Here is a 13,165-nt window from a genome sequence, read left to right on the forward strand (position 1 = left end):
AGTCACTGTTAGGATGTTAAAGATACTTACAGTTGAGTAAAAATGTTGGTCCAGGGAGATGTGCTGGCTTTAACCTGGGACTCTGTTGGCTCCCTGCCACTTATCCCAGCATACACTAATGTATTGGCAAAATTTCATACCTTATTTTGAGAAGCACATGAAATTTAAGCCATGATATGTATGCATTTAAAATCTAACATCCTGTGCGTGCTCACAGGGATAGCTTGGACTCTTATACTCACATGATAAGAATTTTGACACTCCAGCAATATGGCAAACCAGATAAACTGAAAAAACATCCTACAGCAAGCACCCAGAGATGCTACATATTACAACAAACATCCTTTTACATGCATAGGTGATCTTACAAGAAAATAAGGGAATCATTAAGCCAAAAGATGGAGAGAACTGAACCCTGAGTGGGAAACCAAGGGCTGTCCTGTGAGCCTCTGCCAGTATCAAGAATGTAGAGGCCCAAATTTTAACGGCTTCTGTGTAACAGGCTGCAGACCTTTTGTTCTGTACCAGGTGAGGGAGCAGAACTGAGACCTCTGCCTAAGTTCAGTATCTTGGATGGAAGAACTAAAAGAAAAGTTGACTGGAAAAAAAAAATCCGTTTTCTGACTAGACAAGCTTTTATTTTTTTAACTGAGAGTCTCCCCTCATGCTGTTGTGAGTTTGAATTTGCTCTACTTGCCCAATCAAAAAAATCCCAACAGGACAGGTTAAAAGTGCTTTGAGATTGGTGGTGTCTCAGGGCATTCAGGGTGACTGAAACTCTATTTTAAAGTCATATACTTTCAATTCCGGTCTTTAGGATTTTTCCAGATTAAGATCAATCAAATATGAAGCCACAGTAAAAATTACCACACCCATAAGGATGCAAGTTACCATGAGTAAAAGTCAGCATAAATAACACAAAATGGAATGAAGCCCTCAAATAGTAAGACTCCAGATATTTGGAATTATCAAATATGGAGTATAAAATATATATGCTCAAATTATTTACAGAAATGAAGGAATTAAAATGTGCAAGGAATGAAAACTATCAACATGGCCAAAAGAACTAAATAAAACATTTAGAAATAATTAAAATTTTTAAATGGCAGATATGAAATAGGTGACAAGAGATTCAGTGAGCTGTAAGATATATCTGCAGTTACCCAGAATGCAACACAGACAAATAAATGAAAAAAATGATTGGTTAAGGAACATGGGGAGAAGGAAAGGGAGGACTAACAGCATAGAATTAGAATTCCAATAAAAGAAAATAGGATGGGGAGAGACTAATACAAGAGGGGTTAGCCAGGAATTTTCCAAATAAAAGATATGAATTCTAAGCAGGATAAATGAAAAGAAATCTCCCCTATGACACACCATAATGAGGCTACAGAACAGCAAAAACAGAGGGGAGATTTTTCAATCAGCAAAGAGATTACCTGCAAAGGACTGACAGTTAGACTGAAGTATACTTTTCAACACCAGCAATGGAAGCTAGAGGACTGGAATCGTAACTTCACAGAGCTGAGAAAAAATAGCTCTCTACTCAGAATTGTGTACCTGCCCTAAATTACATTTAAGATATTGTGAAACAAAACCTGAGTGAATTCATCGTAAGTAGACCTTCATTAAAGGTGTTTGGGGAAGAAAGAATATGATTACCTAAGGCGAGCATAAGATTCAAGAAGGAATAGTGAAATAAAATCAGTAAACATACATTAAAATAAACGTTGGCTATATAAAACAGTAGTACCTCTTTTGCATTTAAGAGAAGATGGTTGGAAGGGATTCAAAATAAAGAATTGTTTCTACTGGTTTGCAGAATAACCCACATGCCTATAAGCCTTTTAGGTAATGATGTAGAGAGTGATTTATATTTTTAAATGTATAATTAATTTTTAATAATAATAAGCTAATTAAAATTATCTTTTATGTTCATGGTTCTTTGTACACTTTCAGATTTCTTTATATATTTCAGTTCTTATAGGAGTACCAAGTTGCATTCGGATATGAAAAACCTAAGACTATGAGTACCAGTTCCCTAAGAGAATCTAATAGCTGAGTATAGTAGTTGTTTTAACACTAGCTGCTATAGCCAACATGAGGCTTATCACAGCAGAAATTTATTTCTGACTCAGGTGAAATCCAAAACATATTCCTGTTTGACAGATGACCTTCCATATGGTCATTCAAGGGCCTAGTTAGGCTCCCTCCATCTTGTACTTCTACCATCCTCCAGGACTTTGGGGACCTCTGCATTCAGCCAGCAGGTAAAGAGAAGGAAGCTGATGTATGAGAGGTTTGTGGAGCCAGACCCATGGAGTGACCCATGTCCCTTCTACCCACATAGCAGTGGCCACAGCTCAATCTTAGCCACACCTACCTGCAAGAGAGGTTGGGAAATGTCTTCTGTGCTCCAGAGGAAGAAGGGATGGATTTGGTGAGCAGCTGGTCAGTCCCAGCCACATCTGCCTGTGGTCTCTACTGCTCTTACCACACAAGTAGAACCACTTACTGCCCTTTGCCAGTTAAACATCTTCCAGTCACCACCTGGCTCACGGTCCAGGATCTCAGGATGCTGTGTAGTCCTCTCCAACAGGTCTGGATATAGCTCCTCACAGTCTGGAAACAAATGAATTAAAAAGAAAAGTTATCTGTCACCCCCCCACCTAACCCCTCCCAACACACGTACACACACACAAAATGGTAGAAGAGAGGTCCATCAGTAAAAGGCTCCATTGAGAAAAGGAAACAACAGAAACATACAGAAGCTACTGGTCTGTAGCAATGAAGTCCTGCATTTTCTGGTCCCTCTGCCCTGGAGTTGTGAGAGGTTTGTCTTTTGATCAGACTCTGATCCTGCCCTAGGAGAGGAACTCCTTTTTCCATTGCTTATGACTCCTAGCTTCACCCTTTTGTAGGCTTCTCCTTGTCCATTCTCTGTAGTAGTGTCAGGAGTAGGTGTTGGGCCATATACTCTCCTCAGAAGCTGTCCAGCTTTCATAGCCTGCTTCCTGCTTCTGCACATCTGGGGTCCTGAGGGCATTGTACGACAGTCAGAAGCTTCTTTATTCCAGGCCTGTGGTTCCGTTGGCAGTATAACTTCCTCAGACGTGGGCTTTTGATCCCCCAGGTGCCAGTCAGTTCCATGTGCCTGTGACTAATACTACCACAGTTCCTTCTTAGACAAAATCTTGAGCCTAGTTTATTTGATTCCAGGCCTCAGTGCCTTTTCTCAACTAAATGGAGGCACCTTGAGGCCATGAAGCTGAGATGGGAAGTACTTTTCTCTTAATTTGTTCTTTGCTGCAATGCTGTCTTAATGGGCCTTTGTGAATCTTATTTCCTGCTGTTTGGAGTCGAAGAAGTCAGCTTTTCCAGTCCTTTAAAGCCACAAATCATCACAGGAGACAAATTTTACCAAATGTTTTGCCACGTCATTACATGGATCTTCTCTCTTTCCAGCTTCCACTTTCAGTGTTCTTGCTGCCTACTGCTAAACCAATACCAAATATGTTAGATTTTTGTTATAGCAACACCCATTTCAATACCATTTCTCATACTGGTTACAGTAACGCTGTTATATAAGCCCTGAAGTCTCATGGCTTAAAGTACAAAGTTTTTGGTTTTTGCTCGTGAAGTCCAAAGTGAATGTTCCTGATTCACATGGTGAGTCAGGATCCCAGATTCCTTCTGTCTTGTAGTTCAGAATCCTGTGCCTTCAGTGACATATGGGGAAAGGAAAAGGAGTTTATATATGTGAGAGTTCATATGGGCCGGGCTTGGAGGTGAAGTACATCACATTCTATTGACTAGAATTGTCATATAGCCATACGTAATTGCTCAGAAGGCTAAGAAATGTACCCAGAGAAGAAAGGAAATAGGGTCAGTGAACAGCTAACCAGTCTTGCTATGTTAGGCTGAAGACTCATTTCTGCTCACTGCAAGGTTAATAAGAGCAAAGCAGGTTCGCAAACTTCAGGACCATCATCCACAGTAAGAAATACTTCACAATCTATCGTGTGTACGTATTAATGTATATAGAACTGAAACTGAACTTTCCTGAAACAATGTTTAATCTTAGTAGTTGTGATGCACTTTGATATTTTCTATTTTATTTTTTAAATGCTGTCATAGTATACTGAATTGGTTTTGTGATGTAGGTTTCCAGATCTGTGATCTAGAATTTTATGATTAGGTTTCTGCCTGTAGCTTGAAAAACACCGGTTAAGGTTAAGTATAGGGGACGAACAATTTATGAAACTATTGATATCCATCCACTCCCATTTCAGGACACCATAATGTTCACTTGCTAGATGTTTTTTAAACCCCATGTTTTATTTTGGCCCAGAGAGAAGCATAGTCACGAAAAATTATAGAGATAGAAATGGAGACATCAAAATTTGGGTCTAGCAGTCTCCCTAAGAGAACTAGGCTAAGGTCAATTTTTGCTGATATTCCTCTGTATTATTAAGCTGTTATAGGTGAGTGGGTAACATTTCACGGAAGTTGAATGGTGACATTTTGCTTAACCTTTTCTGTTTCCACAAATGTCTCTTCTTTTATTGTAGAATCAAATATTGGTCTTATAACCTTTTATTTTTTAAAACAGCTTGCTGCTGGTTGCAGGGGGGACAGTTTTAAAAATCTGTGATTTTGGTACAGCCTGTGACATTCAGACACACATGACCAATAATAAGGGGAGTGCTGCTTGGATGGCACCTGAAGTTTTTGAAGGTAAAATGGCAAAAGCGTGATGTGACTGATAATCTGCCTTATTACTCCATGTAAATCCAGTGTGTTTATGGCTTTTCCCTGTTTCCATGGTTTTATTTCTGCATAGTATATAATTATAAGATATATACTAAAGTCTAAGGAGGTATTAAATAAACATAGCCTTAGATCTTGAATCTCACAGCAAGATTTACGTTGTCTAGCACCCTCTATGAAGTTCAAGCATATGTACGGTTGATCCTCATTCTCAGGTTCCATAACTGCAAAATTGCCTACTTGTATCCTAAAATCAGTACTCATAATTCTTTCATAGTCATTCACAGGCGTGCACAAAGCAGGGAAAAATTTAGAGTCACCCAACACACACCTTCCCAGCTGAGGTCAAACAAGGCAATGCTCTGCCCTGTTGTATCAGTTCTCCTATTTTATCACTTCTGTGATGTATTTAGTGCCTCATTTTTTTCCTTTTTTTGTGCTTTGTGTTGATGATTTCACCGTTTAAAATGGCCTCTACGAGTAATATTGAAGTGCTTTCTAGTGTTCCTAAGTATCAGAAGGCTGTGATGTGTCTTACAGAGAAAATACATGTGCTAGCTAATCTTCATTCAGGCATGAATTACAGTGCTGTTGGCCATGAGTTCAATATTAATGAATCAACAATTTATATTAAATGAGGTGTTTCAAACAGAAACACACATAAAACAAGGTTATGTATTGATCAGTTGACAAAAATGTCAACTGATCAGTTTCGGAGCCCAACCCTGTAATTCCCCTAGGAGCAGATGATTCAGTGTTCACTAATTCAAGGTTCACAGCAACTTTGTAGAACAATACTGGGAATCATGAGGATCGACTGTACTTTGTGTTGGTTTCCTAGCGATTAAGAATTAGCAGTTTAAAAAAAAAAAAAAAAAAAAAAAGAATTAGCAGTTTAAAGTTTAAATGAGCATGCCTTAGAAAGAATGCAAGGACCAGAAGTAAAGATACTAAGAACCTTAAGTAAAGGGTAAGCTTATGCTTACTTTGTTTTACGTCTCTGTGTCTTACTGAAGTTCTAAAAGAGTAATCCATAAATTGCATATGAGGTTTCTATATAAAAACATCAAAAACATCAACTTATCTTTTAAATGAGAAAAGTTGAACTGAAGATGTGTGATTCATACGTTAGGAAGTATGAAAGCGCATAAAATTCAGAAACATTTAGTAATCAGATTCTGATTTTGACTTCTTTACTTTTGATGAATTTAAAATTTTTTGTTCTTTGTTTTTAGCCACCAAGAGAAAAAAATTTGCTATGCAGCTGGTCACTTGAGTGGAGCTATTTTGCCACAAAATTCAGTTAAAAAGTTAGTGGACAAGCAAGTGTTAAATTATATAAAATTAAATAATGCCGCCTGTTTTCAAGTTTGTATACAGAATGCATATAATTGGCATTGTTTTAAAATTATTTGTTTATTTCATGTGCCTTTCTTTGAGTTAAAATAACACAGTTATTACTGTAGTATGGAGAGCCGAAAGATTTGTTTATACAAAAGAACCCAGAAATAAAAGTTGCTGTTAATTGTTTAGAGCAACAAAGCTCAGACTGTTAGGCTATGTAGATTTCTTCATTTCTGAAAGATGTCAGCACCTGTAGCCCAAATCAGATTGTAAAGTCATTGTAACTCTTACAGTGCACTGCCTAGTGCCTTTGTAAAGTACACGCATAGCTATTGCTGTAATAATTGGTCACTCTTGTAGTGGGTTGTTCGTGGGTTTGGGGGGTTTGTTTGTTTGGCTATTTAATTGTGCTGATTCACCAGCCAACTTAGTAATCATATAAATTTTGCTGCATAATCTGCTTACTGTAAATTTGTATTCATAGTTTTTCCTGCTTACAACTTATTTTTAAGTTTGCAAATTAATAATTTTATCTCACCAGATATTTTGAAAAGAAAATCTTAACACTAGATTAGAAATTTTTTCTGCTTTGATAGTAGTATTATCCATCAAGAGAATGGGAGAAGAACATTTAAGATTAAGAAATTATAGAAAGGAGTGTACAAATGTTTTATACTTTGCCCCAGAGAAAATATAAGTCTAAATAAATAAAAGATAAGGTCTGTGTTTCTTGATGAGAAGGTAAAAAATGACCAGCTTCTAAAGTGGATTTTTTAGTGCATTATTAATACTTAACTCATTTTAAAAATGTATTTATTGCAAAGACTTGAGGTCTTCAGAAAGAGTAATTTCTCAGCTCTACATGTGGCATTCTCTTGTTTTTGTACATGATGCTCATTCTTAAAATTTATGAAAGCAGTTGCTTCTGTTAGTCATGTGGGAAAAGGTCTTGAAATTTTACTACCTTTTTTTTCTAGGTAGCAATTACAGTGAAAAATGTGACGTTTTCAGCTGGGGTATTATCCTCTGGGAAGTGATAACACGTCGGAAACCCTTTGATGAAATTGGTGGCCCAGCTTTCCGTATCATGTGGGCTGTTCATAATGGTTTGTGAAATTTTTTTCTTCAATATATTTTATATATTTTATTCCTATTTGGAAATTGTTTCTCCCCCAAAGAAGACCATTTATCCCTAATATTAAAATATACAATTTCTTATTACCAGTCTCCAGCCCACCCCCCTACTCTAAAAACGGGCAAGGGCTGGGAGCAGTCCTGGCTTTGCACAAAGCTGAGAAGGTCTGCTGGCTGTGCTGATTAGGGAAAGGCCATCAGTAGACAGCCAGAGCCAACTACCTCGGTTGGCTCTCTAGAGGGGACAGAGAAGCACTGGACTGGACTCTGTTGGAAAAAATAAAATTTAAAGATTAAATTAAGAAAATCTCTCACATGGTTGAGATAATTAGGGAGCTATTGCCTTTTTCTCCTTAGGAAGCAAGTGTCTCACTGAGGAGAGAAAACAAAGCATAATACAGTAAGTCCCCTACATACGAACAAGTTACATTCTGAGAGCGCGTTCTTAAGTCCAATTTGTTCATAAGTCCAACAAAGTTAGCCTAGGTACCCAACTAACACAGTCGGCTATGTAGTACTGTACTATAATAGGTTTATAATACTTTTCACACAAATAATACATAAAAAACACAAAAAGTAAAGAAAACATTTTAAACCTTATAGTACAGTATCTTGAAAAGTACAGTAGTACAGTATAACAGCTGGCATACGGAGGCTGGCATCAAGTGAACAGGCAAGAAGAGTTACTGACTGGAGGAGGGAGAGGAGGTAGGAGATGGTAGAGCTGAAGGATCGTCAGCAGTAGGCGATGGAGGGTAAGCTGCAATTTCACTCATGCCTGACGTTGATGGAACGCATGTTCATATCTTTGAAAGTTCGCAACTTGAAGGTTCGTATGTAGGGGACTTACTGTAATAAGGGTTGTTACTTAAGCTATTCATAAAGGCAAAACACAAAGTGCTTCACATAGTCTTTCTTTTTATCTTCTCATTCATTCTTATGAGGCGAGTACTATTACTGCCTCACTTTACAATTTTACACATTAGGAAACTGAGACCTAGAGCGGTTAAGTAACTTGCCCGAGGTCACAAGATTAGTAAGTGGTGTTGCTGGGATTTAAATCCAGATCTTTCTGGCTCAAATGCCCATATTTTTAAGTTATATTGATTTATGGACACAATGTCCTTTCATCCCTCCTATTCCTTTTATACCTGTAGTTACAATGTTTCTGACCACTCATGATATTAGAATGCATCCTCATTAATCAAGTTACTTCCCAGTTGCTTTGGGAAAATAAACTTTTCATGAAGGGAAATCGCTTAACCTTCTTCTAACTTTTAACATCACTCTCTGTTGTTTAATTTCTATCACTTGATTATAATTATTCTGATTAATGGCATTTTTAACACACTGTTCCACATGTGATAGAAATAAATATCTGCCTCACTATTTTGATCATTCTTAGACATGTCAAGCAGTCATCTGAGTAATCTCAAGTGTGTTTACCAGTTTTCTATACTACCTTTCATTGTACTACCTTTCTTGTCATTGTAGAGAATGCTAGAGCATTGACCAGGACAGTTTGTTTTCTTTTTCTGTCAATTGTCAGTAAATAATTGAATGTCCATGAAGTAAGGAATAAAAGAACTAACTTATTAATTGATAAATTTACAAAGATTTCATTATACTTGAGGCCTTCGTTAAGTTAGGGACCTTACTAATGATATTACAGTCTTGTTAATTACACAAAAGTTGGCAGTTTTCAGCTTGTGAAATGATTGATTCACAGCAACCCTAAGACCTGTCTCCCACAAAAGAGCCATTTGGAGGTCAGTGAGTATAACACCATAGTTGATGACTTTTGACATATGGAAGATGATTTTTCAAACACATTTGAAATTGTTAACGATAAATCTGAAAATATAGTTCAAATAAGATTACCTCAAGCCACCATTTTATTCTTAATAAAATACACATTAAGCCATTATTATTTGTTAAAAGAGTGTTTATAGCAAATGAAATATTATTAACTCTCAGTCATAATGTATATAAAAATTTTAATTTGGCTTCTCAAAAGGTGTAACCTCTACTTTATGAAAATATAATGTTAATCCAAAGGACAAAAAAAAGGTACTTTCAGTCCTCCTAAAAAAATCTTAAATTACAAGATCTGTAAAATAAATAACACTTCAGAAATACATATTTTTAAAAAACTTACACCATTCTTTGAGTAAATACATTCTTTTCTCCCCTCCTCTAATGTTCAATTGTAGGTACTCGACCACCGCTGATCAAAAATTTACCTAAGCCCATTGAGAGCCTGATGACTCGTTGTTGGTCTAAAGATCCTTCTCAGCGCCCTTCAATGGAGGAAATTGTGAAAATAATGACTCACTTGATGCGGGTATAATCCTTCTTTTGAGGGGCTTTGGGTTTAAGGGAATTTTATATATACTGACTTATAAGGGGGTTTTAAAGTAAAGGGACAGTATTGTTCTTTTTTTGCTTTATACTTATCTGTATTTTCCACGTTAGAATGGGTGTTCGTTACTGATATAATCAGAGGAGGAAACGTTATTTTGGAAAAAAAAAAAAAAGAACTAGTTCTTTATAATTGAAAGATGGCAAGACTAGGTTTCTGGATGTGCTTTTTCCTTCTGCTTAACTTAGTGGACAGATGTGTTTGTTTCTGGGCCTGTTGCCTTATCTGTAATGTGAGAGAAGTTGAATTAGGTGATCTCTAAAGCCTTTACAGGACTTAGGTATTTTATGGCTCTAATACTTGCTAAGTTTTAAATTTTCTTTAGTAGAGATCTTTATCAAGCAGTCATTTATGTAGTGCAATAGAGAGGTTGCATTCCCAGACACATTTATCTAAGTGATTTTTACCTTTTGGTTTTTCATTGCATATTTTCAGCGTTTCATTTGCCATTAAAAAGTTAAACTTTCTTCTAGGCTCTGTAGAATTTTGGAATTTAGAAGGATCGTTTTAAATGATTATTAGAATTTCCTAATCTATAAATCAAACACTTTTAGAATTATTTGAATAATTTTAGGCCTCTGGTTTTTGGTGCACTAACAAATCTATCAAGTGGTACCTTGACTTTAAAAAGTTTATGTACTCATGAAAGTGCCTAATTTCAGAACAATTTGCTAAGTAGAAGAATCTTTCAATCTCTTTAAATATCAATTAATTTCCTAAATGGCCAAAAATTTAGTTTTTTCATTCTATTGAAAATAACTTAGGCAAACCAGCTTGAACTAATCTGATTAAAGCTTAACTGCATATTTGGATACTAGCTATATATAGAATCCTAGGACCTGAAGATACATTCATAAGAAGACAGCTCAGATACCTTAAAACTTCGGGTTACATAAATTGTTCACGTTTTAACTGTGCTTTTATGTGCTTTGTGTAATTTGAGAAGAAAACTTTCCTTTTTCTCCCTAAATTCTAATTTTCATCCGACAGATATATCCAGTATTTTATCTCCAGTTCATAGAGGGACATTCATAATCTGTCCTTGATATTTAAAATATTGGTTCTAACAAATTATGGCATACCATTTCAGTTGTCAGACTAAGTCATTTCAACAATTTGGAGGTTTACATCACTGCTGTGAGAACATAAATGTTTCATATAATTATGAGGAATGATACTACTGTATTTCATATGTTCCTCTGGAGGAATATTGGCAGTTTTCTTAAGACTATCTAGACTGTGTAAATAGATATGTAGGTAGATACATGGCATTGATAATAGTTGAAATTCAGAAGAGTAGCACATTGTTGTCTTTGTAAAATCAAAACCTTCGGTATTTACAAATTCAGTGTATCCCTTAGTGAAAATAAAGCAGCAATTTTTGCTACATTCAAATCTCGAAAAGGAAGTAATTCAAATGTACCTTTCAAGTTAGTTTTCGCAAGATTTAATTTGTATTAAAGAAAGTTTAAATTGTTGTTTACTTTTTATATATATAGTACTTTCCAGGAGCAGATGAGCCGTTACAATACCCGTGTCAGTATTCAGATGAAGGACAGAGCAACTCTGCCACCAGTACAGGTAAATGGATAGAGTAGAACAGTAATAGCCTAAATTTTTGTGTCTCTAGTCCCATGAAATTATAATCAAGAAGCAATGAATGATGTCCTCACTTGCATTTTAATTGCAGATTGACTGCAATTTGAATTTCCAGGTGCACCATTGTTCATGCAGGTACCCAGATTAAAGAGTTGCTGAAGACCTGTTTCCAAGTCTTGAAATTCTTACACAGTTATATATAAGAAGATTGGATATTATATTGCTGTGAATGTCATTCTTTATTTGAAAAATAGTTCTTAGATACTGCTAGATCAAATAGTATCAGAAATTATTGTAAATATATATATATTGTAAATATATATATGTCATATGTATATATACACACACATACACACATACATACATACATACCTATATATATAAAACAGTGTATTTCCTTTATCGTGAACACCCTACTTTTTGGTCTTTGTAGAACAATCTACAGAGACTCTTATTTAAAAAGCTGTGTTTTAGTTCAGGAGTTCCTCAGCTCCATAGTTTGTGGTCACCAAAAAAGATAGTAGAGGGACTTCCCTGGTGGTCCAGTGGTTAAGAATCCACCTTCTAATGCAGGGGATGCGGGTTCGTTCCCTGGTCGGGGAACTAAGATCCCACATGCCGTGGGGCAACTAAGCCTGCGCGCTCCAGAGCCCAAGCGCCACACCTAGAGAGCCCACGTGCCGCAGGTACTGAGCCTGCGTGCCACAACTAGAGATAAGCCCGAGCACAGCAACAAAAGATCCCACATGCCACAACTAAGACCCGACACAGCCAAATAAATAAATAAATGTTTTTTAAAAAAAAGCTCCCCCAGCCCACTCTCCCCGCTGCCTGTATCTGTCCCTCTACTCTGCACTCTCTTCTGTTCCTGTGGCTGAACTATCCGTGCTCCTAGCCAAAGGCAAGCCTGTCTCCTTTGTGCAGCAGATCCCATCTGCTCTTCCTAGCAATTCTTCCCTATCTCTTGCATCATCAGTTTTAGCCTTTCTACTGGGATCATTCCCAGAGCATATATACAGTAGTCCCCTCTTGTCCACGGTTTCACTTTCTGTGATTTCAGTTACCCTTGGTCAACTGTGGTCCAGAAATATTAAATGGAAAATTCCAGAACTAAATAATTCATAAGTTTTAAGTCGCAGACATCTTGAGTAGCATGATGAAATCTCGCTCCATCCCTCCTGGGACGTGAATCATCCCTTTGTTCAGTGTATCCTGCCCTCTTGGTTGTCAGATCAACTGTCGAGGTATCACAGTGCTTGTGTTCAAGGGACCCTTATTTTATTTAATAATGGCCCCAAAGCACAAGAGTAGTGATGCTTGCAATTCGGATATGCCAAAGAGAAGCCATAAAGTGCCTCCTCTAAGTGAAAAGGTGAAAATTCTCAACTTTAATAAGGAAAGAAAAAAAAAATCATATGCTGAGGTTGCCAAGATCTGCAGTAAGAACTTCTATCTGTGAAATTGTGACAAAGGAAAAAGAAATCTGTGCTGGTTTTGCTGTTATACCTCAAACTGCAAAAGTTACAGCCACGGTGCAGGATAAGTGCTTAGTTAGATGGAAAAGGTATTAAATTTGTACAATAAGGTAGTACAATTTGAGAGACCACATTCATGTAACTTTTATTATGGTATATTATAATTGTTCTATTTTATTGTTAGCTACTGTTGTTAATCTCTTACTGTGCCTAATTTATAAATTAAACTTTATCATAGAGATATATGTATAAGAGAAAACACAGTATATGAGGGTTCAGTACTATCCAGGGTTGCAGGCATCAACTGGGGATCTTGGAATGTATCCCCCCCAGGATAAGGGGGGACTGCTGTAGCCTGTATTTGTATTTCTCTAGCTTCTCTCTTTCCATTCTCTCTTGTGCCCACTCCATTCAGTCTTTT

At 36.7% G+C, this 13,165-nt stretch overlaps 1 protein-coding gene across 4 annotated transcripts in view; it reads left to right on the forward strand.

The window, feature by feature from the left end:
* The window catches only part of MAP3K7 (mitogen-activated protein kinase kinase kinase 7), a 66,715-nt gene that overhangs the window by 20,328 nt on the left and 33,222 nt on the right, over positions 1-13,165 (forward strand). For all 4 annotated transcript variants that reach the window (XM_061207691.1, XM_061207692.1, XM_061207689.1 and 1 more), the window contains exons 6-9: positions 4,613-4,737; positions 7,092-7,220; positions 9,462-9,592; positions 11,170-11,251. In XM_061207691.1, coding sequence (XP_061063674.1) covers positions 4,613-4,737; positions 7,092-7,220; positions 9,462-9,592; positions 11,170-11,251 — 467 coding nt within the window. The remainder of the gene's footprint in view (positions 1-4,612; positions 4,738-7,091; positions 7,221-9,461; positions 9,593-11,169; positions 11,252-13,165) is intronic.

The sequence above is a fragment of the Eubalaena glacialis genome, chromosome 12, assembly GCF_028564815.1.
Source record: "Eubalaena glacialis isolate mEubGla1 chromosome 12, mEubGla1.1.hap2.+ XY, whole genome shotgun sequence".
Classification (NCBI taxonomy): Eukaryota; Metazoa; Chordata; class Mammalia; order Artiodactyla; family Balaenidae; genus Eubalaena; species Eubalaena glacialis.